This window comes from Haplochromis burtoni, unplaced genomic scaffold (genome assembly GCF_018398535.1).
Source record: "Haplochromis burtoni strain Fernald_Lab_line unplaced genomic scaffold, NCSU_Asbu1 Contig_10, whole genome shotgun sequence".
In the NCBI taxonomy this organism is placed as follows: Eukaryota; Metazoa; Chordata; class Actinopteri; order Cichliformes; family Cichlidae; genus Haplochromis; species Haplochromis burtoni.
Window position 1 is genome coordinate 2,322,870 of NW_024582371.1, and position 23,945 is coordinate 2,346,814.

The 23,945-nt window shown below is 42.7% G+C and overlaps 3 protein-coding genes across 3 annotated transcripts; all 3 read left to right on the forward strand.

Moving 5' to 3' along the window:
* The first annotated feature begins 295 nt into the window (after positions 1 to 295).
* fhdc2 (FH2 domain containing 2) lies at positions 296 to 10,574 on the forward strand. Its single transcript, XM_005921272.2, has 12 exons — positions 296 to 522; positions 1,631 to 2,179; positions 2,294 to 2,355; positions 4,620 to 4,722; positions 4,953 to 5,038; positions 5,255 to 5,355; positions 5,671 to 5,741; positions 5,927 to 6,034; positions 6,243 to 6,313; positions 7,196 to 7,313; positions 7,436 to 7,600; positions 7,697 to 10,574. Exons 2-12 carry the CDS (start codon positions 1,715 to 1,717, stop codon positions 9,614 to 9,616), a joined length of 3,270 nt encoding a protein of 1,089 aa, XP_005921334.1. The 5' UTR covers positions 296 to 522; positions 1,631 to 1,714; the 3' UTR covers positions 9,617 to 10,574.
* A 677-nt stretch (positions 10,575 to 11,251) lies between these two features.
* LOC102294521 (serine/threonine-protein kinase pim-2) lies at positions 11,252 to 14,931 on the forward strand. Its single transcript, XM_014333256.2, has 8 exons — positions 11,252 to 11,366; positions 11,470 to 11,631; positions 11,852 to 11,946; positions 12,038 to 12,085; positions 12,253 to 12,474; positions 13,339 to 13,525; positions 13,624 to 13,774; positions 13,920 to 14,931. The coding sequence occupies exons 4-7, from the start codon at positions 12,083 to 12,085 to the stop codon at positions 13,701 to 13,703; spliced, it is 492 nt and encodes a 163-aa protein (XP_014188742.2). The 5' UTR covers positions 11,252 to 11,366; positions 11,470 to 11,631; positions 11,852 to 11,946; positions 12,038 to 12,082; the 3' UTR covers positions 13,704 to 13,774; positions 13,920 to 14,931.
* Positions 14,932 to 15,364: 433 nt separating this feature from the next.
* On the forward strand, positions 15,365 to 18,838 carry rhogd (ras homolog gene family, member Gd). Its single transcript, XM_005921273.3, has 2 exons — positions 15,365 to 15,469; positions 16,085 to 18,838. Exon 2 carries the CDS (start codon positions 16,114 to 16,116, stop codon positions 16,687 to 16,689), a length of 576 nt encoding a protein of 191 aa, XP_005921335.1. The 5' UTR covers positions 15,365 to 15,469; positions 16,085 to 16,113; the 3' UTR covers positions 16,690 to 18,838.
* Positions 18,839 to 23,945: the final 5,107 nt, after the last annotated feature.

Here is a 23,945-nt window from a genome sequence, read left to right on the forward strand (position 1 = left end):
CCGTGTGCAATCTTATGCGGACTTTGTAGACAAAGCCACTGAGGTATTAAGTCCAATAAAAGAAAGATTAAAGTGATATGTGAAGTTAAGGCTTTGAGTTATTGATTTTGTTTAAGATATTAACACCTTATTGAATCCTTTCCAAAACTGTAAGCATTTCATAAATTTATCGCCATTGCAGGATCTGTAAAATCTGAAAGTGGATTAAAGATGATCTAATAAAAACTTCAAAAAACCCTAAATCCGCCCATGGGAAAACTGGGAGGATACAATAAAGGCATATCAGTGTGGGGGGCGTGCGCCTGCGCGTTCGCGTCGTGCAGTGTAGAAGTTTCCCTGCAAGTTTGGAAAGACAAGAGGAGTGCAGCGAGTGGAGTGGCACAAGTTACCGGGACAAAAACGACATAGGAAAAAATGTATATATGTTTAAAAAAAAAATTAAGACCTCGATGTTTCTAGCTGTGGCTCTTGTTGGAGTTTTTTTTAAACAACTTCACTGGAAACTGTGGCCGGAAACTGCAGGTAAGTAAACCTGATTAGGACCAGAATTAGACGTGTTAAATAATTGGAATACTGTCGAGCAACATGAAGTGAATGTTTATCCGAAGTTAGATCTACGCAAAAATAACAGAGATAAACTACCAGGTTATAAAAAAAAAGATGCACTAACTGAAATCTTTTGAAACTTAAAAAATGTTTTTCTTTTTTAAGAGCGTTCTTATGAAAAAGTAACGGATGCTATTGCGTTGATGTAGAAAAACAAAGCTCACTTTCCATGTAACATTTCATCCTCCTACGAGTTCTTGGGTAACACGATTTGTCAGATAATATTTTCGCTTGTCTAGATGAATATCTCATTAAATGATGTAGACTGAGATTACCGGTTTGTGCAGCGCGCCCGCGCGGCATGCAGTGGAACAGACTGGAAATCAAGCGCGTCCCTGAAAAAAGTTTGCCAAACCTTATGATTCATTTGGAGAACGAGAGAAATGACGAGAGGATGTGTGTGTGTGTGTGTGTGTGTGTGTTTTCCCCAAATCCAAAGCCGTGTAAAGATTAAAGCGTTTCCCTTGAACCCAGACTTTTGAAACTTCTGAGTCATTCTCAGTTGCATTACTAATCCTGCTTAAAAACCTGCTGGTGCAAGCGTGTTCAACCCACTTTCAGATGATGCCCTCCCCAAAGTGAAGAAGGAATACGTAAGAAGCTTGCAGAGCATTTATTTCTGGGCTTTGTGGTTAACTGTGCGTCTTACCTCACCGGTCTCCATATTTTCTAATTAGAAGAGGAAAAGGCGGTGTGGAGGTGTGTGTGTGTGCGCGCGCATTCAGTGAGGTGAAACTGAACAGGATGGGACAAGCTGTTCAAACAGGTCGCAGAGGGGGAAGAGCTCATCCTGCCCAGCTAATGCTTTCCCAAAAAAGTGCCTTGAACTTTCATTGAAAGTTGAACTTGGGCTCAGATTTTTAGCTTGTACCAGTTGTAAGGCTGAAGTCATGGGAGCTCACTGGCCTAGTTGGAAGCTGACTGACTGGTTTTCAGTTGCAAAACTCTACACCGACTGTTTCTGCTTTCAATAATGTCTGAGATAAGATTTTTTTGTTGTTGCTGTTGCCGCTTTGTTTCCTAGACTGGGGTTATTGCTTGACCTTTGGACAAGAGATCACTGGAAGAAAGGCAGACTGACCCTCCCTCAAACAGCCCGGCTGCCTCTATGCACATCAACCTGAGTGTGGCCATCAAGGAATCTCGTGCCTTTCATGGAACGCAGCCTGCCCTTCCTGCCGCTGCGGAAGTGACGACTATGGAGCCGCGCGCGGCGCTGGTCGCTCCTCGACCGCCTCCTCTAGCACCTCCACCACCACCGCCGCCGCCTCCTCCCCCGCCTCCCCCCACGGCTTCCACCTCTTCCTCCTCCTCACCTTTAAGCCGGGCGGATAGCGCTCGTCGGAGCCGGCTGAGGAAGCTGAACTGGGAGCGTATCCCCAAAGAGAAGGTGGAGGGGAGAAAGAGCGTGTGGAGTGGGGCGGCCCCAGATGAAGATGAGTTCCCCATAGACCTCCATTCCCTGGATGAGCTGTTTGGTCAGAAGGACAGTAAGCCTCGGGACCGAACCAGCACCCTGAGACGGCGCTCTTCACTGCTGCACTGCAGATCCCCTCAGGATAGCTCAGAGGAGGTAAGATCATGTAGATGGTGAGACTGTTTTAAAAAATATTGGGCTTGTTTGTTTTTCTTGCTCTCACAATGTGTCCTTTGCTTTTTGTCCTCTTTCTTTTTTTTTTCTAAACAGATCTCCTTATTGGACTCCAAACGCAGTATGAACATTGGAATATTTCTACGTCAGTTCAAGATGTAAGCCTAAGAAATTCTTACTGTTGAAATGTTTCAGTTGGTTCACAGAAAGAACAAAGAGGTCATAGGAAAAAAAAAACTCATTAAAGAAGCACATATCATAAATAAAACAAAACGGGTCAGAAGGAAAGAAGATAAGGAGCATAGAAATCAGCTACAGAGCAAACATTCATAAAGGCCTTTTTAAGAAGAGGTTCAAGGGACTCTAATGATGTAGCCAGTCTAATCTCAATAGGCAGACCGTTTTACATAAGGGATTAATTTGGCCTTTTTCAAAGTAATAATTTTAAAAGCAAAGTAGAAGTTATCAGGCAGTCAGAGTGGTTTAACAAGTACAGCAGTAATCTGTTCATATCTCCTAATTGCCACTTATCAGTTTAAGCAGATGTGACGAGAGCTCTGCCTGATGCAGGAATCAACCTGTTTACAGCAGCTAAGAGCAAAAAGGATCTAAGTTTGGAGATTTTCTTGTGCATCATAAAAGAGATAAGGGCCTAAGAATAACTTCTGGCAGACTGCCTAATATTCTTGTCAATGAACCAACCAATTTTACATCACAGAGGCACCTAAGATTGTTGGCTGTCCCACCTTATATAAGTTGTGGGGGTACTGTAATTTATTTCCTGTTTCATATCACTTTATGTACTTGATATTCTTTGTGCTTTGGGCTGTCGGCTGGAGAAGTCCTTGTCCATTTTAGTTCAAAGCATATGGTGATTTTTCTTACGTGTGTTGACATCTCAGAGGTTAAACAGTAGTTGAGGAAGTAAATTGTATTGCATGGATAATGTTTTTAGTTGCAGTGCCAACAGCTAGGCCTTTTCTCTGCATTTCATCAAACCGCCACCAGTACTGGAGGCCGTTTGAAGTGGGATGCATACAGCAGTGCCCAAGGGAGCAGTATTTGACTTGAGTTAAACTGGAGAGAGTGGCCATATGTCAAAGGTGGACAGGTGTCCGTGTTAAAGTGCGAAGCTTCGTCAGGAGAGAGGATGTCTGGTGTCAGGGAGGAGGAGGTGGTGTACCCTGAACAGCTGGCTTGGATCTTGAAGGAGGGTGGTAAACAAGCAGCTGGCTTTAGCCTGTCGGCACCTGCTGGTGCCCTTAAAGAGTGTCTAATCTTAAAGCTACCCCCCCCCCCTGCAGAGAGAGACCCCACTGGTGGCTTGTCATATTCATCTAAAAGCCCGATTAGCATGTTTGCTTGGCTCAAACAAAGCTCACTTCTTGCAGTGAACGAGAGGTTTCATAGTCATGTATATACATTTGCATACAGTTTAACATCTGAAATGGAATGAAACTAACGAACGATATCTACTTAGCAGAACTACATGTACTTTAAACTGCAGGAGTACGACGTGCCAAGTTTAGGGATTGTCATGCCTCCAAGAGACTCAATTGAAAACCTTTTCTTTTCTAAACTAGATCTGTTGAGACATGTAGGGGAAGCCATTATGTGAAAAGAGCTTCTTCTGTACACAAACATCTGTCTAGTTGGAAGTTTATTTGCCCTCTGTCTGAAGACAGAGCTACTGCTCAAATGTGGGTGGAGTGTAGACAAAATCAAGTCTTTGTATTATCAGTGTCTTAGTAGCCCCCCTTCAATATTATTTCCTCCTTTTATTTAGATTGTTTGGTTTTTCAATGGGTTTTGTTGGAGCAATTAACAAAAGCTCTTTCTGTTTAGAAATAGATGTCCCTTTTTTTTCTTTTTCTTTTTTTTCCCCCCTCATGCACTGCTTTTACATGTTTTTGTAGGTCGATCTTTATCCGTTGGTGTTAGACAATAAGATTCGGATGTGACAGCTGAGCCATGAATGAGATGAGTTTGTTTGAGGATAAAGGCTGCAAACTGTAGTTTTAGTGCCTGTGATGTGCTGTAGTGGGAATTGGGGAGAGGCTAATGGGAAAACTGCTGAAATGGAGGACAGATGTGTCACTTGCAGAAAGGAATACAGAGATCAAACACCCAGTCATCTCAGTGTCTGCTCTTTCACCCCGTTGTCCTTCAGCCGTCGTCTGTGCATGTCTGCATTTTATTTGCCCAGTGGATATGCTACTTTGCATCGCCAGTGTGGCGTCAACTGACCCTCCCTCCGTGACACTCGGACTGATAAGAACAGGATAAGCCTCTTTTATTGTGCGATCATTGCAAAACCGGAGCTGATTGGACTCATTTCTTTTGGGTAGCTGTACCTTGACTTGAAAAGAGCATTGCTTGGCAAATGACGTCATGCTGAACTGTGTCTGTTGTGTTTCCGCAGGCCGGCTAAGGAGATAGTTGAGGATATCAGGCAGGGTGCCGGAGGCCGTTACGGAGCGGAGAAGCTCACAGAGCTCTGTAAATTGCTGCCTGACAATGAGGAGGTAAAGCGCCTTTTCTGGCATACAAACGCAACAGTGACAAGCTTCTTCCTCTCCTCCCGCCCTCCTCTAACTCACCATCTGGCTCTGCTTAGAATGATCAAGAGTTAGCCATTACACCATGTTGCATGTGATGTGGTCTGTGTTTCTTAGAGAAGTACCACACTAGGAGATAGTGGAATTGACTGTTAATGGGATGTTGGCAGCTTTACCCAGCCTCTATTCTCCGTCAGGAGTCTCGCCTTAAGAAGTTCAGCGGGGACCGGAGCTGGCTTGGAGAGCCTGATCTTTTCATGCTGCTTTTGGTGGAAGTCCCCAGGTACACTCTTTATCAACCCCCAGTTTTTGGGGTTTTGTTTTGTTTGTTTGTTTGTTTTTTTTACCCAAAAAAGTATTCCAAAAGAACTTGACTCCTATTTTCAAATTGATTTTCACTGATGATCGACTGCTTATTTAACCAGTGCCTGATGTCCCTGTCATCAATCACCACTCTCCACTGATCAATCTGTTCCCCCGTTTTTCCCTCCTTCACCAGTTTTCGCCTTCGTCTGGATGCCATGATCCTGCAGCAAGAGTTTGACCCTGCTGTGACCTCTCTGTGTGTGGCAGCCAGATGTCTGAGGGAAGCAGCCCGAGGTAAAGTAACAGCAGGGAGTTGTGTACTCCGCCACTATAAAGATCTGGGAACCCTGTTGCCCTTTTTTAAATGCTTGTATTTGCAGAAATCCTAGGAGTCAGGATGCAAATGAGATGACTTATTCTGGATGCTAAATACTTTAAAGATTTAGGAGTAACCTACTGCTAGCAACTTTTTAAAATAAAGCTGTAGTGCAATAGTCAATTTAAGTGTCAGAACAAAGTTGCTGACTTATTTCATGCCCTTCATGTCCGCTTCATTCACACTCCTTCAACCGTGAGGCACAGTATTAAATCTGTCTTTTATTCTCCTAGAACTGCTGAGCTGCCCAGAATTACACTCCATCCTTCGTCTGGTCCTCAAAGCGGGGAACTATATGAATGCAGTGAGTGCTTCTTTATTTCCCTTTCGATTCTTTTAATCTGTTTACAGTTACCCAAACGCTAGTGGTCTGGGTTTGTGTTCAGAGGCGCCGTTCAGACTGCGCACCTGGGTTTTGAATCGTTGTTTGTTTAAAGCTGTCACGTGTTGTGCGTGTGTTTTGTTTTGACCTTGTGCGTGTCTTCTCAGGGTGGATATTCAGGAAATGCTGCTGGTTTTCGAATTTCATCGCTGCTGAAGCTGGCTGACACCAAAGCCAACAAGCCAGGCATGAATTTGCTGCATTTTGTTGCTATGGTAAGATCTGAAATGTAGATGCCGTGAAATACAGTACCTATTTTCAGTTGAAGAAATACAGTTGGTGTTGGTTCAAAAAAAAAAAAAAGTAGCTCAAGGCCCTCAAACCAGATTGCTTTGCAGAGCGTCAGATTTTTCTCACCATTGGTAAATAATGTTTTGCTTCCTTTGAAACAATGGCTGATTAATCATGTGTTTGTCTCCACAGGAAGCTGTGAAAAAAGACCAGAGTTTACTGTCATTTCCCAGCCAACTAGGTCATGTTGGCTCCGCCTCCAGGTCAGTCTTTTTTTTTCCCCCCAAATCTATATCCTACTGTTATTTAGTCTGCATGATCATTGTTAATGACAATAATACCTCAAACACCCTACTGAAACAAAAAAACACCCAGCTGTCAGCAAAAGATGCATGATTGACAGTGGGGTATGATGGCCACTACTTAAGCTGCTGGACATTTTGACCATTTTTCTTATTTCAATTGGTGACTACAGTTGGGTGCTAAGAGATGACTATCTCTCCGAGACTCTCAATTCCTGCACCCTTGCTCCTGCATTCGTGCTAGAATATTTAAAGGGGACATGTTTTGCTCATTTGCAGATTTTAATTCCTGCTGGTTAGAGTAGTTTAACATGACTCTCAGCTTACAATATCCTTACTTATGCTAGGCTTTGATGGAGTTCACACGCCATCATGAAATGAGCCGTTTTAGCTCTCTTCCCCATCACTTTAAGCTAAGGCTCTTCTGTTTGGCTACCCCTGAAAAACTGAAAGTTTGAACAGTGGGTGGCTGGGCAGCTGGGGTGACCATATAGAGGGAAGAGGTGTAGAAAATAGAGGTATAGAAAATGTCTAAGTATTTCCAAGCAGTCTGCAGCCTGAACTCCAAGATAATGGGAATTACCAGATTCTGACCTCTGTATATGAAGTTTTGGGCATGTTTATTATGAGCATGCATCATTGTAAGGGGATATATGACGAGAAGGAGGAAAGCATAATAGGTCTTCTTTATGACAAATTCCTAGACACTTTCGATCATGTGCAATCATTTATTTCCAGTCTTTAATTATTCACCCTTTGTTGAGACATACAGTTTATCCACCTGTTTCTGTTCAGTTCACAAAATGATTGCATGTATGTATTTGTCCTCTCCTCCTTTTGCAGGTTTTGTGAAGAGTCTGTGCTTGATGACTTGGCCAAGTTAAAAAGCAGAGTTGCGGCCCTCAAGGCAAATATACAGACTGAGGCAGAGATTCAGAAGCAGACGCAGCCTTTCCTGGAGGTGTGCAAAAAATTTGATTTTTAAATGGACTGTCTCCAACTTGAGACAGGTTATCTCAAGTTCAAGATTTGGGGCTTTAATTGAAGGGGTAATGAATATGTTCATGTAAAATGTATCTACAGGTGGCTGAAGAGCGTCTGAAGGAGGCAGAGGACGAGGTGGAGGGTATGAAGATGTCGAGTCAGGCTCTGGTGGAGTTTTTCTGTGAAGATGACAGCACTTTTAAATTGGAGGAGGCTTGCAGGGTCTTTCATTTGTTTTGCCACCGCTTCCAAAGAGCAGTCCAGGTTAGAAGCTGTCGATAGGAAAATTGCATCATAGAACCTTTAACTGTATGCTAAAGATGAGTGAGCAACTATCCTTTCTCTCTCATTTTTCCATAGGAAAATGCAGAACGTGAATTGAAAGAACAGAAACGTCTGGAACGCCAACGTGAGATGGCAGAAAAGCGTCGCTCTCTGGCAGTTTGCACTGGGTTAGACCTGAGCCTGAGCCTCGCCAGAGAGCCTCCCAGTCAGGAGAGCCAGGATGAGCTGGAAAAACTCCTAGAGAGAAATCTAAGCTACACTTGGAGCCGTCGTAGTCTTAGAAGCTCTGATTCCCGCAGATACCTCCAACACTCTCACAACGATAGCCATCTCCACAACTCACCCTTCCCTGAGCTGGGCAGCAGCCCGACATCAACCAGTTATCACTCAAACAGCTCCTCTGACCACGAGACCTCTGCGGTTCTCTGCAGCTCTCCAGAGACTGATGGCATGTGTTCCCCCATTGACCAAGGACCCGTCCTGGGCCGAGGAAGCACGGCTCAGCACAGCCAAGAAACAAAATTAAACACTGAAGCAGCAACATTTAGTCATTCTCAGCATGAAAGTGGCTTTGTTGTGAAACAACATGGACCTGAGAGTATTTCTTATCTGAGGCAAAACCAATCCAAGTTAACGGGAACTGAAAAAGAACTGGATTTTTCACATGAAAACATGGCTTTAGTTAACTGTTCCTATACAGACTCTGCTTCTACTCATAGCAAACCAACCCAGTGTGTTAAAAGCAGAACTTCCACTTACAGGCAGAATTTTGGCCTGCCAGTAATGCCCAGTAATCATCCTATTCACTCAAAATCCAACACTTCTTGTGTCAATGAGGAATTACAACCATCTGTTCATACAAGTGGAATACAGTCTTGTAGTGACAACGGTACTGGGCTCATTAGGTACTCCAGATCTGAGACCAAACTGCAGTCATCTGTCAGCGCTCCAGTGGAGGAGCAGTCGCAGCCACAGACGAGAGACACACCCTCTATTGAACCAAGTGCTGCGACGTGTTTGCCTGATGGAGTTTTAACAAACCGGACAGACACAGATGTGGTGCCCACACCTGCGGAGGAGGCTTGGATGCCCTCCAGTCTACCGGAGTTCAGCCAGTCACAGCCAGAGGAGGATCCTGAGTTGCCAAGTACCGAGAGGGAGACGGGGAGGTCATATTCTCGTGTCGGTGAAACGCTGGAGTGCCACACTCTGGTGAAAGGCCTTAGATCCTATGACGCCTTGTCACCCCCAGGCTCCCCACTCCCACGACCAACACCGAGCCTTTGCTCCAAGTGGAGGAAAGAAAGGGAGGTTGACCTTCGAGAGGGGTCGACCCCAGCGTCTCTGACATCAAAGGAAGAGGCTCGAACCATGAAGGTCCCTGTACGCAGTGGGATAGGAGCCAAGAGGGGGCTTGTGTCACGTACAGGCCCTTCCAGTAGCACGGGCATTCCCAGGGTACGCTCTAAAACAGATTCTTCATGTGGAAACCCACCCCCTACAAACTCATCAACTCCTACCCGCCTTGCTGCTCCTCGTAGTCTGTCAATGCGTTCATCTCCTATTTCTCGAGCGGCTGAGGTGAAGCGAAGTAACAGCACACGGGAGAGAACTGTAAGTGAGGCGCAGGCTCCGGGGAAGCCCACCCTGGCCCGCAGGACTTCAAACAGATCTGTGCCAGAGAAAGGCTCTGGCAGCACCCAGCCAACTTTCATCAGAGGCACTCCTCTCCGCGTTTCCAAACGCCTCGCCCCAAACTCAGAGTCTCAGGTTCACTGTCAGCCTAGCACTGCCCACAGCCCATCCTCGGCCACAGCCAAGACCATACGTACGGCTGTCATATCGGCAGCTCGAAATAAAACTGCCAAGACGACAAGCACAAGCCCCACTCCTGCTAGCTCTAAAATCCCAACAGCTTCAAGGATACCTGGGCCCAAAATGCCTCGAGGGTCTGCCACCTCCACCGCTCCTGCTGCTCAGCCCCTGTGGAGGTGATTGACATGAATAAGTGCCTCCTCAAACTTTTCCTGCCTTTACAGTTTTGTGATTGTTTGTTTGAGCTCATTAAAAATTGATTTGTGTGACATGCATGTGTAGTCTGAGTGCTCGGTTTCTACATGTGCAATAGGACCGTGAGGTGGGAGCATCGGGGATACTTCATCTCTTGTTTCACAGGATGGGGGATTTTCTACAGTCTACCTCTATTTACACCCATTTGTGTCCTTTGCAGGCAATAGGACAAGAAAACTCTGTCTCCAGTTGTAGAACAGGTTGATACACAGTAATAAAATGCAACACTACTCTGTGCCTTGTATGTACAAGTGTGCTGCCAGAAGTGTAATCTGGCAAACCGTTTCAGTCTCTTGTATGGAACAAAACACTTTTTTTTTTTTTCTTTTCTTTTCTAGGAATGCGTCCAAATGTGAATACTGTGACCTCTCTGTTAAGTGATCATGGTGTTCTCAAACTTGGCTGTCTTACAGTCCTAACCGAACTCGGTACAATATTGAACTATTCATCCTGTTGTGGTGAGGCCTCATCATTATGATGCACTTTATAAACTGAAGAAGAGGCTGTTGGGGGATTGTTATTATTATTATTTTGCTTATTTTATATCAAAAGAGTAAGTTTATTGAATAGCAGTGGTTGTTATTCGCTGTATTATATGGTTTTGTAAACAACAGAAGATAAATAAAGATAGCGATGTGAAACTGTTATTGTCTGAGAAATGTGCTTGTCAGTATATATTCTTTATTTTAAATTATAAATATATTGTGTCTGTTCAGTATGTATTTGCTTTCAAGATCCCTCGTCTGCATCAGCTGCAGCTCTTGCTGTCGTCTTGTCACCCCTCCATTTTTCTCTCCCTCTTGCTACATCTCTTGACACAGTCACCCCCATTCCTGTCAGTGGTTGTAGTCATGGAAATGCTGCAGACGTCCCGGGGAATCTCCTGGCAGAATAGTGGGGTGCAGGGGGTGGGGTGGAGGGTGACTGTGGGTGTAGGGGTCCCAGTGGGAATTCTCCCTTTATAGGCTTCGGTGACGCCAGAACCTCTTGGGAAAGGCAATAAACTGGTGCCTCTTTGTGTTCTCGAGTGTCCGGTTGTTGGTCACCGCTGGCCTTTTAACCTGCCACAGTGTATAAGTGGTGACATCAACAGCAGATCTCCAGGGGTGTAAGACGGAGCAGTCTAAAGTGATCCCTCTTTTTAGCTTCTTTCTACAGTGATCTGAAAGCACTGGATTAGTGGGAATAATGACTTGTCTGAAGGTGAATATGTGATATATGAGCTTAAAGACTGCTGCTCATCAAAGAGGATGAGGTCCAAAAGATACACGACAGGGTCTTTTATGGTCTGTTTGTATGCAGAGAAATTTAAGTCTGCAGACCTCTCTTTAAATGGGCAAATCATAGTTCCAACTAGACAACTTGCAAAAGCCAAAATGTCAACAGTGAGTTTACTGCAAAGAGAAAATATCTGAAGAAATGTCAAAATGTCTTTTAAATCTTGGCCAACTGTTACTGCTCCACGTGCTGTGAGTGGTGGTAATAATCTAGGTGGGATAAGTCTACCTGCTTGATTTTTTTTTTGTTTACATTAACATCAACATCACATTAACAAACTGATATTTTTTTCAAACCACAGAAGGCCACACTGAGCCCTGGTTCTTTAGAACAGAAGACAGGAAGCCAGGTGGACAATTCATAAGCAGCACGAGGAAAGACTGCGCTGAGGACAAGTGTAAGTAAGACATTCAGAGATATTTACTTTTGTTTTATTGTTATTGATCAGCTCTGAGCCCCTTTGTAGAGTTCAGAGGTCTAATTGCTTTTCGTTTTTGCAGCTGCTTTCACAAAGAAGAGTGGCAAACATAAATCTAGCCACAATGAAACTGAGGAGCCACTCAATGAAAAGAGCAAAACATCTAGCTCAAAGGAGGAGTCCAGCCGCTCCATTTACAAGACTGATGTCCCCTTACCCAGCACATACAACAGTCATAGGCTAGGTAAGAATATGTTGAAATCCCATATGCAATGACAGAACCCCTTTCCAGCTAGTAAAAGGGCTGTTTTCCTCAGAAAATCTCCAAGCTTAGCTGGTATTCATCTAATAATTAGTAGGGACATTCTAACAAAGCCTGTATAAATGTGTAGATAAACTAAGCCAATGTTGGCTGTTTTCCATGCAATAATCAAGACCCCCATGTCTGTTTTGTGTCTCTGTAGAGGACTTTGGATCAAAATATGAAGAGCTGGATCTGCTGGGTGGAGGAGGTTACGGGACTGTCTACTTTGGAAAACACAAAGAAGACAATGTCCGAGTATGACTTGTTATATGTGTAGCTCACAGTTCTTCTAGTAAATCCTGTGCACTGTGTGCTTTTTCTAAACCACATTTTCTCTGTAATGCAGGTTGTTATAAAACATGTTTTTCAGAATCGTGTCGACCGCCTACCAATGGTAAGTGATGTTTGTCCTTTCCCTTGACACTTTTGCTTTTTGTTTTGGAAAGTTTGTGTTGAGAAACACGAATATTTCACAGCATGTCAAGAAAATGTCCTGCCTGAACACATGGCGCATATTATTCATTGTTTGAACACTGACCTAAATTTTCTCTGGTTCTAAAGCTTCTTAATGGTAAAATGACCAAAGTTCCCGTGGAAGTGGCGTTGCTGATGAAAGTTGGGGCAGGACCACAGAATACAAGCAGCAATGTTACCCCAGTACTACTGGAGTGGTTAGACTCAGTAAACGAACTTATTATGGTCTTTGAAAGACAGAAAAAAACCATCGATTTGGATGTGTATCTGCAATGCAGAAACAGGTTTCTGCATGAGAGTGAGGTTAAGGTAAGTGAGTGGTAGGAAGGAAATACAGTATCTCACAAAAGTGAATACACCCCTCACATTTTTGTAAGTATTTTGTTCTATCTTTTCATGGGACAACATTGAAGATATGACACTTTCATAAAATATAAACAGTGTACAGCTTGTAAAACAGTGTAAATTTGGTGTCCCCTCTAAATAATTCAATGTACAGCCATTAATGTCTAAACCACTTGCAACAAAAGTGAGAACACCCCTTCAGATACTGGGCCACAGGGCAGTACTCCAACATGATGACAACCCCAAAACACTCCCAAAAATACCAGCGCCTTGCTAAATAAACTGAGGGTAAAGGTACTTGACTGGCCAACCATGTCTCCAGACTTAAATCCTATTGAGCATCTGTAGGGCAAATGGAAGCTAGAGGAGCGCAAGGTCTCTTACATCCACCGGCTCCCTGATGTCATCATCAGAGTGGACAAGAAGTCTAGTGGCACCCTGTGAAGCTCTAGAGAACTCCATGGCCAACAGAGTTAAGGCAGTGTTGGAAAATAATGGTTGCCACACAAAATATTAACACTTCAGGCACAATTTGGACATTTTCATCTAGGGGGTACTCACTTTTGTTGCCAGCGGTTCAGACGTTAATGGCTGTATGTTGAGTTATGTTGAGGTGACAGCAAATTTACACTGTTATACAAGCTCTACACTGACTACTTTACATTGTATCAAAGTGCCAAATCTTCAATGTTGTCCCATGAAAAGATAGAATAAAATATTTACAAAAATGTGAGGGGTCTACTAGCTTTTGTGAGATAATATATATAGCAATCTTTCATGGATAATGCAAAGCTTGTGGCTTGAACATACCTTTCTTTTCTTTGTCAGAATATAATGAGAAAGCTGGTAGATGCAGCTATTGAGATGCATTCCAGGGGTGTATTTCATCGGGACATTAAGGCAAACAACATTGTGATTGAAGTATCAGCTGATCTCTCAATGTATCGACAAGTGAAATACATTGATTTTGGCTGTGGAGCCACTTTTACTCCAGAAGCAGTCACTCGAAGAAGTAGTAGGTTATCAGTCCCAGTGTTCAAATGTCCTGGACTGTCCATGCATCTTGTGTCCATGTGAATTCCTCACCATTATTAATATTTCTCTGGATTTCAGAGATAACTCTGGACTTGTATGAATCCAACGTGAATACAGCACTGCATCACAGTTTTGCAGCTAGGCACTGTGATGGATAAGCTGTTGCATTACATCCTCCCAGACACCTCCACCAAATCGAAATCTAGGACACGTAGCGACATTTCAGACGGTAAGCTGGATGTTGATTCCCCAACCTGTTGCAATTTGTGTTTGAAGTGTTTTCTGTGTTATCTTTGCCTTTGTCTGTATCAATCATCCACATGTAAATTTACAGGAACACAAAAATGTGACACCTCTATTTTATTTCTGTAAAGACTGCAAGGATTTTCTGTCAGGTTCTCTGAACCAGATCCATAAAGACCGCCTAACCCTGGAGGAACTTAAAAATCATCCTTGGCTCAACTGACGTCTCTACTCTGACAAATACAGGGTCATGGAGCAGAAGCTCCAACAGAGAAGTATTTATTAAAATTAAATAGCCATGTTGTAATTCTGTGCATTTCATTACCAGAATAAACTGATTCACAAGCAAATTATTTGATTCCTTGGATTAGCCTTTAACCCTTGGGGTACATTTTCCTATACCATCATATGTTTCTGAGGTTTACAGTTCTTTGTGGATCAAACCAGCTAAATTCTACAGTTTATAAGCACATATATGTATGTTGTATTTTCTTTTGTGTTAATACAATTTATTAACAAATAAAAGCATCGATGCAATACAAGATACAATTCAAAATGTATAAAACAATAACATAAAAAATAAACATCTCAAACTGTGTTGAAAGTCAAAAGAAGAGGCTGGTCTTGAGAGCGGAATAAAAAAATGGGCAGTGAAGAAGCCCGGTAACGAATTCCATAATTCCCCACGATGAGAGGAAAGCATTGGTAACCGTTCCTCTCCAGGAGGACTAAGAAAATGTTTGACTAAAGCGTGAACAACATAATCACAATAATTTGATTCCTTTTATCACTGAGCCACATTACATATACAATCATATTGCTGTGCATCTTTGCGATTTACTGTTCTTTGTGTATTATGCCAGCTACATTCTACAATTTATAGCCACAATGCCAATGCATCCCTGTGTATAGCAATTTAACCCCTTCTACTCTCTGTCCCACATTGGCTTAACTTCTGTATGCTTACATAGATGTCACATCCTGCATTAAGTTAAACATGTGAACACTGCTGCTTCCCCTGTGGGATAGGCTCCAGCCCCCCTTCCACAAGCCTGAATTTGATAAGGAGAAGAAAACAGATGGATGGAATATTAAATAGACACATTTTAAGAAAGAGGTTCTCTAATGTGAATATTAACTAGAATAAACAGACCACATTAAGCACTTATGTTTCCATTTAGGTTTATTATTATTATTATTATTATTATTATTATTATTATTATTATTATTATTATTATTAATATTATTATTATTATTATTGCATTAATGAGATATACTACAGCATATTTTAAAGGAGGGATAGTTTAGCACTTGAAAAGTTGACTTAGCATTTAGTTACTATGTCAAATATTGGTAATGTAGTCAAATAAAACTGTTAGAAAAGTGTCCTAAAAATACACAATTTAAGTAAAAAGTGATTTGGTTAATGTGAGTGTACAACTCACCTCGTCTTGTTCTTACTTTTCTCTTTGGCTCCGCATATTTTTCGGCTACATGAGTGCAACGTCATGACAATAGCTTTACACCGCCATCTAGTGTTATGCAAACGACTGACTCAAAATAGAACTACAATTACCAGCTTGCATTACTTCCCTACGTCGGTTTTTACGTGACAGACAGCTCCCCGGATGCGGCTGTGATTGACTATACCAGGCAAAAAGAGATCGAAAGCCAAGTGGCGGTAAGTCATGAAAACCGTTATATTTCTTTCGTACAGCCCGAAACTACTTCTGAAGTATATACAAAAATTGAGCAGGAATTTTGAGAAGCTGGTGGGGCAATAACTGGTCCTAAACATATCTTTTTGAGAAAGTGACTTGTAAATCAAGTTTCAGCTTGTTTGCTAACTAGCTAGCTCGCTAGCCACCAAATTCGCTAGTTCCTTAGCTCGATGCTAGTAAGAGAGTAGCTATATGCTAGGGGAACGCCTAGTATTAAAAGTGAACAGCAGTAAAGTGTAAACACCCGGTAAAAAATGCCTCTTGTTTTCCATTCACACCCCGGCCTCTCCTGGACAACAACTTTTATAAAGTTTGTTAATTAGGGAGCATCTGGAATTGGACCGTACCTATGTAACGGTGATGAACGCTACGTCGATTAGTTAACGACGGGGACAGTTAGCTCAGTTGCTAACTGGGTGAAAAGCTGTACTGCTAATAAAACGGATATCTTGTGTTATGATCCCTTCACCGGTTAACGATCATGCAGGGAATTAAATTGCATGTTTATCACTACACAGTATGTGTATATGTTGCTGTTAGCAGTTATTCAGGTGTTTTTCCCCCCCTGTTGCCAGGTGCTGCAGCCCCAGTGGTCGTAGGCAGGATGCAGACCATAAAGTGTGTGGTGGTGGGTGACGGGGCAGTGGGTAAAACCTGCCTGCTCATCTCTTATACAACCAATGCCTTTCCTGAAGAGTACATTCCCACAGTGTTTGACAACTACAGCGCTCAGATGAGTGTGGATGGCCGCACTGTCAGCCTCAACCTGTGGGACACGGCAGGCCAAGAGGAGTATGACCGCTTGCGCACTCTGTCCTATCCCCAAACCAATGTGTTCATTATATGCTTTTCCATCGGCAGCCCCTCCTCACACGCCAATGTCAGGCACAAGTGGCACCCTGAGGTGTCTCACCACTGCCCAAATGTGCCCATCCTGCTGGTAGGCACCAAGAAGGACCTAAGAAGTGACGCAGAAACGGTGAAGAAATTAAAGGAGCAGGGTCTGGTCCCTACAACCCAGCAGCAGGGCAATGCCCTGGCCAAGCAGATTGGGGCTGTTAAATACATGGAGTGTTCTGCACTGCTGCAGGATGGGGTCAAGGAGGTGTTTTCTGAAGCTGTGAGGGCAGTGTTGTATCCAGTCACGAAAAAGAAAAAAGAAAAGTGTGTGCTTTTGTAATGAATGGTTCCCAGATTTGGACTGTGGAGAGGGGATGGTGGAGATCCACGGATGCAAAGGGAAGGCTGAGGAACAAAGGTCACCAATTGGCTGTCTCCGTATCACCTCTGGCAGTTTTTGGCTCCTCTGTTACTCCTTTCTTCCTTCTTCATCGCCAGGAGGATCTCGCCGTGTTGCCATCATCACCAAAGTGACCATGCCTTAATGAGAGCGACTGACCGTTTCTCCTCTATTTTTCTTGCATTTTAACTTTTGATATTTACACGTTTCATTTTACATCTGTTCTACATTTTTAGCTTCTCTGCTTTGCCTTATAAAATGCTGATAATGGTTGCCACAAGCCATAATAACATCTAAACCAACAAACCAACCAAGCTACCCTGTTTGACTGGAGAGAAGAGATCTGCCTTTGTTCAGGTGGAGAACTAATGACTACCTCAAATTCTCACCTAGGTTGCATCTCATGAGTCTCAAGCAAGGTTACCATCAAGATGCTTTGACTTTGACTATTTAGACGTAATGAACAGCCGAGTAGAAGGTGAACAAGTTTTAATTTCAAGCAGCTTGAGCCCAGACATGGTTTGATGACTCCTGGGGAAATGCCAGTAGCCCTTAAACCAAATGCACAGATTAAAGGTTAAATTCCCTTATTACAATTCCCTTGTGCTCAGTCTGGTGTGTTAGAGCTGTTGGCAGGCTGCCCCTTCAGCCTCTCGCACTGCTCTTTCACTTCTCCACACGGAAGAACCAGTAGGTCTTTGAAGATAAGCCAGACCCATTAAAAGCAGCACACCATTTGTCCTCTTCAGTAATGGAGGAGCAGGTGTAATAAAGACTCAGCCAAATTAGCTGATGCTGGTACAGGAGTTTTGGAGCTGATGCAGTCAGGAAGTCAGGTTGTCGTGAAGCTTCTCTGTCTACTTATTAACTGTTGAAGCTTACACCGAGTGCCATTTAAAAACATGCCTAAGAATTTCTCTCTGATAGGGTGGTGGTCAAGGAGGCTGTATTTTGTCTAATTATAGTGAATTTACTCTGTAAATGATTTTTTTTTTTTCCATAAATGTTTTTTAACCTACAAGTACGGCCAAAGGTAAATGTTTTTGTAATAGTCTGTTTATTTGATCAGTAAGAGGTATGTGTGTTGTAGTTAATATTTCAATTTGATAAACCAGAACTCCATATTTCTTTTCAGTTTCATTATTGTCTTCCACTGAAATTCATCAATTATGACACCGCTTAACTGAATCAGTAAAGCAATATGTTTTAACTGGCTTACATTGGCTATATACTTGTAATTCGCTATTGTCTTGGTTTCATCATAGAAGAACCGTGATGGCTCCCTTTTTAATCATGTAATAGAAGTTTTTGTACAATATGAAAGGAGCCTTTATTTTTTTGGTTAGGTGCCTTATCTAAATCAAAGACAATAGCAGTCTTCTTCGTCAAACCCAAAGCTTCTCATCGTAGCTCTGAAAGTGCCACAAGACGTTTAAGCACAGGTCCCACCCAACTCAAGAGTTTTATTTTTGTGAATTTTCAGAAGCCCTCTGCCTTACTTCCTGCCAGTAAATACACTCATCTTGCAGACTTTTTTTTTTTTTTTTAAAAGACACAGGTGCTAAACTGACATCTTGTGCAGCAAGTCTTTGCATTTGTGAAACGAAGCTCTTGAGTTCCACACTTCTTAACAGATTGCGGTTCCCTGCATTGCATGGTGGAATAAGGCACAAGCGGAACTTGCACATATGGTTAGCAAAAAAGGTGTGTAGGTGGAACGTGCTTTGTCACATCTGAAGATTTTTATACGTTTTTGTAAAATAGTTTTTGTAATGACTAGCTGCTCTTTTTATTTTTTATTTTTTGCTTACAGCTGGCAGCAAATATAGAAACCCTTTTTTACTATAGTTATTTTCATGTACACCTTTGAGCGGGTATATAATAAGTCAGCCTAGATTGTGGCCGGTGTAAAGTCTAGAATAACTGAAGTGCAAACCGAGCAAGAGGTTTTTGTGATAACAGTGATGCGGTTTGACATCTGCCAGAAGATGTGTGAACATTTCCCAGATAGGTTTGTGGAGAGTTGAATGTAAGTGCACGTTATGTTAAAAACTGTCATCTGTGGTGAGTTCGTTTTTTTTTTTTTTTTCTTTCCATGTCCCAAATTCACTTAGATGATGCTGTTAAAGTGGAACATACACCTGTGGGCTCTGTGTCTGTGTCCTGGAGCTGTATGCTACCGTGTGCGTGGTACTACGCTTTTACACTGGGAACTTGATTTGTAGAAATCTGTAATTGTTTTATAAATAACAAAAGCATATTTGTATAAATGAACTAACAGTGAAATGATTTTTAAATTATGCCAAATAAAACCGTGGTTTAAACCATTTAATTTTTTTTTCTTAAACCCATGACTGTCTTCCTCTGATTTGGTTCCTTGCTGTTTTGCTGTAGCATTGCATGCAATCAGTGCAGATCTTTGCAGCTAGAGGGATGTAATGCAAGAAGAAAGTCGTGCTGAAGTGCAGAACAAACTAGAGTAACACATTTACACACGCTTACAGCTCAGGAAACCACATTATGTTCCTGTAGCACACATACTGTAATGCTATCTTTCATGTTAATGTCACAGTTACAGAGTCCAAACACTAGATGGACACAGCCCTCCAGCTCAGTTGCTTATTATCCAGAATGAGCACTAGTCTTCAAAGATTGTTTTTGTCCCCCCCCCCTCTTCTGTACATTTGAAGTTAATGGTCTATACCATCTGGTTTCCAGGCCATCATTCAACTTAGCCGACACACACAAGTTCAATCAGTTTCTGGGGTTTAAGAATTCAGTGCGCTCCTTACTCTGAAAAATTCCTTTGACCTTTATGGTTGGTGGATTTGACAAATGACGGATGTGTTAAACGCTACCAAAGGCTTGTTACAGCATCACTGCAGCAGCATTTAGAGCCCGTTTCCTCTGTGGTCTGTCTACAAGTGCTTTACAAGGCAGACTGTGCTGAATGTATGTTTACAGCTTGTGTAAGTTGTGCTGTGTTAGTAAACTCCCAATATGAACCTTAAAGGCAAAAATAATGCCTGGAGGCCATGAATGAGCAAATATGATGATGAAGGATGGGCATGTTTCTTTCTGCAACATGCAGGCAGATTAAAAAAACATGGGTGGGTTATGGTGATCCACTGTAAACCGAGTGGACTGCAAAAGGACTGATTTGAGCCTCCTCATAGCTCTCTATATATAAACGAGGTAGCTGACTTCACTGCTGATAAATTCACTGGAATTTAAAGTTATTCAAAGCTGGATTAAAAACATCTGAGTTGTGTTGTCAAAAAAATCAAGACCTTGAAATCAAAGCTTCAGACTTATTAACAGTTAGCTGCAGTGGGCACGACTTTTCAGGGTGAAGCCCCAAATTTGTGTGCTGGATTAACCATTGAGTGAGAAAGTGAATAAAAGAACGCAAACATGAGCACTACCAAAATTTTAAAATGTTGAATTTATGATCTATGTGTTTGGAGACTCTAGCTGCAGTGCAATTGGCTGAAAAGTTATAGTGTACAATGTTATGGAAGTTCAGAAACAGCTGACGCGTATTTTGCTGCCCTAGTGCATTCTGGGAGTCGTTTCTTACCACCAGCTTCATTCACACTATGCACCGATCAGTTGAAAATAACACTTTATTGTTTAATAGTCCAAAATTAATATGAATATTTCCAATCTGTTTTTATGAAATGGAGATTCAGTTTACAGTCCGTTGTAAATAAGGTGAGTGTAGTTTTCTTTTTTGCGTGCTGCGCAGTCAGAAAACCGTTTGAACGCAGGAGCAGAAGGTGAGATTTTTCTGTTCCATCTCTGCCTGCTTGATAGAAATGTGCAGCTGAGGGTGAGCCAACCAACTGATATCCACTCTGTGAATCATCAGTGTGTAGCGAGTGGGAGTGATGGCCCCCGTCGGGACCTTGATCTCAGCTCCGTCTATCGGCCCTCAATCTCCCCTGTTCCTTTCCTCCCTCACACTGTCCGTTTGATGATGTTCTGACTAAAGCCAAAAGGACCGAGCAGCACTATTCAGTCAAGGAACTTGGGAGATTCCTCCTCTTCTCCTTGTCTAAAGATGAAAAAGCAAAAAGCCTTGATCTAACAGACAGCCTGCAGCTACAGCGAGACTGAGAAAGCTGCAGTTCTGCATTCAAATCAAACTGTTCCAGCAGAAGGAGAGGCAGAATGAGATTGCAAAGGAACACAGAGGGGAGTGAAGGCCGATGGCTGTGTTCGCAACAAAACAGGGCTCAGAGCGGAGGAGAAGGAGTGCTGTGTCAGTTATGGAACGATGGCAGCTGTACAGTAAATAACACCTGAAAACTGGAGGTTGTGGACAAACTGCTCGAGTGGGGGATTTCTGGGAGAAATGAAGGAGCAAGATAACCTGAATTTTTCTACCATAATGAAACGCTGTCAGTTTTAGAATAATTGTTGACAGCAGAAGATGGATAACACACAACCAGCAGCTGGTTATCTTAGCACAAAATGAAGAGCAGTATCAGGGGTAACAAAATTGACTCATCAGCACTTCTGAATCTCTGGTACTGCAGAATTAATGGGGCCCAGTTAAATTCAATTTTGTGGGTTTTTCTTCTGGAAATTTTAAGTGTTTTCAGTTCAGGTACAGTCCCATTTTACTAAGCCACTTAACATCATACGCTTAGATTTCAGGCATGAAGCGAGCAGCATCAGAAGTCTCCTCTCCAATAACCTTCAGCCACCTCAACCACACACATATAAACACACGTGTAAGATGTGTTTGTTGTCATGTGGTTTCACTACGTTTCTAAAGTCTAGATATCCCCTCTCAGCTAAATATGACACCACAAAACAAAAATAGAAACAGCTATGAGGCGAAAGCTGAAGATGAAAAATGCCAGAGTCTGCAAAGGAATGAGTGACGTCTATGTAAATTCGCTGGCCACTTTATTAGGTACAAGGTTGGATATGATGACATCACGCAGTTGGTGCAGATTTGTCAGCTGCACATCCACGATGTGAATCTCCCGTTCCACCAATTCCCAGAGGTGCTCTGTTGGATTGAGTTGTGGTGACTGTGGTTCTTGTTTTGAGCAGGTATGAGACAGGTACCCTGCAGTCATAAAGGGGTGGAAGTGGTAGATAATGATGCTCAGGTAGGCCTCCGTGTTTAAATTAGATTCAGTTGAGCGGAAAGCATACTAATAGAATATCCTCCAAGCTATTACTCCGCCAGCAGCATGAATTGTTTATACAAGGCAGGATGGATCCATGCTTTCATGTTGCTTGCTCCAGACCAGGTAACAGTCTTCTGTGACCCTGTGTGAACTGTAGCCTTGGTTTCTTGTTCTTAGTTGACAGGAATGGCCTTTGGTATGGTCTTTTGCTGCTGTTTGCCATCTGCTATTGCCTTCCTATCAGCTCGTAGCAGTCTGGCCATTTTCCTCCATCATAACCAGAACTGCCCCTTACTGGATATTGTCTCTTATTAAAGTCATTCTCAATAAAGCCTAGAAATTGGGGTGTTAGTGTTTCTGCCCATCTGGCATGAACAACCATGCCATGTTCAAAGTCACTTTAATCACCTTACTTCCTCATTTTGATTCTTATTTTAAATTTCAGCAGGTTGTCTATGTGCCTAAATGCCCTAAGATGCTTCCATGTAATTGGCTCATTAGATATTTGCATAAAGGAGCAGTTAATAAAGTGGTCAGTGAGTGTATATAACACGCCGAAGAGATTTTGAGGTGGTGTCAGTTTTCCAGCATTTTAAATCGTTATTCTTGGCTAAACTTTATTTTTAGCATACAGACGTGACACTGATACTGACATTCTCAGGTAACAGTCAGCAACAAAACAAATAAGCATGTTTTCCAGCAAATTTGAACTATTTCTTTTAACATGCAGTTCATTTTTATTTATTTATTTTTTAAATCAGTGTTCCTCGCAACTCAGAACGAGCTTAAATGAAGGCCTGCAGGCGCTGAGCTCTTTTGAGAGCATAAAAAGAGGCACGAACAGAGGAAAGAAAAGAATAGACACCCAGGTCTATTCAAGTATTAATTATGTTGGTTTGCAGCTTAGAGGTTGAGAACTAACTGCATGTGAATTGCTAAAGTAACAGCCTGGGAACAGAAAGTCCTCAAGTGCTCTCCTCACTTTTTTTTTTTTTTTTGCTCAGACTGCTGTTCTGGGGAGGCTTCCGCTAAAAACAAGCCAAGGTTAAAACTGTGCTGATTACATGTCCCGTGTAATGCGGCTGCCTATTGTTGATGTGCAAACCCTCTAAATCCACAAGAGGCTGTTCACACGCTGTCATTCACTGATGTCTGTATCACCACAGTGGGGAGAGGTGCCAGAGCAAGTCAACGCCGACACTTTTCCGTGGCACGCTCACACTGCTGCAGGGTTAGACCGATGAGGCGAGAAAAGGGGGGAGGGAAAAAAAGAGGGAAAATTGTTGCGGACATGCTGTGGTTAGATGAAAGTGAACGAAATCATTGAGCTTCTTTCTTCAGATTGGATGGCTCTTGTGACTGACCACACACGGGGAGCCTTTTGCCCTATCCAATTACCAGCTATAACTTTGGTTTTGTGCTCTGTCTGAGCTGTCATAACACAAAGATGACAAGACAGCATGAAACCGAGCACTCAAGTCTAAACAAGGCATATTTCCACATTCCTCCATTTTTTTTCTCCCTTTTGTCCTTTCCATGCTTCTGTTTATGCTTTCTGGTGAGCATCACTGTTAGCTATCCACATGATCTGTCTGCAAGAGAGCAGAACCTTTTCACAAGCTTGTCAATTCAGTCAGCAAGCAAAAGGTCACAGCAATATACTGAACCGGACCCAAACGCTGTCAGCTCTGAATTCTGCAAACTTCATCCCCTTGAGCTCGCAGTGCATGGCGTAGTTACGGCAACAAGACACTGTTCCTGTCTGGCGGGCTGCTTATGCTTCATTGCAACATGTATTTCAGCCATTAAGAGAGAGCTGGTGGTGCTGTGGCCTCCATGTGCGTCCTGTTCTGCTTTGGTTGCTGCTCTCCTGCAGCGTTGCTTTGATCTCACTCCTCTCGTCTTTCGGGAGCAGATTTCACTGTTCTGCTCACATCAAGGTAGACTGTGTGACTTAACCAGGTGGAAAATGCTTTCTAGAGGAGAAGGGAGCCCGTTTTCATCCTATCTGAACTCACTTTTCTTTCCCTTTTCTGCGGTTACAAGCAG

What these genes read in the sequence shown, in the direction of transcription:
- fhdc2 (XM_005921272.2), top strand. Translation starts at nt 1,715, where the DNA reads ATGCACATCAACCTGAGTGTGGCCATCAAGGAATCTCGTGCCTTTCAT. An exon ending in TCTGAGGGAAGCAGCCCGAG is followed by an intron (nt 5,356 to 5,670) that starts GTAAAGTAACAG and finishes TTATTCTCCTAG; the next exon opens with AACTGCTGAGCTGCCCAGAA. An exon ending in AGACGCAGCCTTTCCTGGAG is followed by an intron (nt 7,314 to 7,435) that starts GTGTGCAAAAAA and finishes ATGTATCTACAG; the next exon opens with GTGGCTGAAGAGCGTCTGAA.
- LOC102294521 (XM_014333256.2), top strand. An exon ending in TGCATGAGAGTGAGGTTAAG is followed by an intron (nt 12,475 to 13,338) that starts GTAAGTGAGTGG and finishes TTTCTTTGTCAG; the next exon opens with AATATAATGAGAAAGCTGGT. An exon ending in AGCAGTCACTCGAAGAAGTA is followed by an intron (nt 13,526 to 13,623) that starts GTAGGTTATCAG and finishes TCTGGATTTCAG; the next exon opens with AGATAACTCTGGACTTGTAT.
- rhogd (XM_005921273.3), top strand. Translation starts at nt 16,114, where the DNA reads ATGCAGACCATAAAGTGTGTGGTGGTGGGTGACGGGGCAGTGGGTAAA.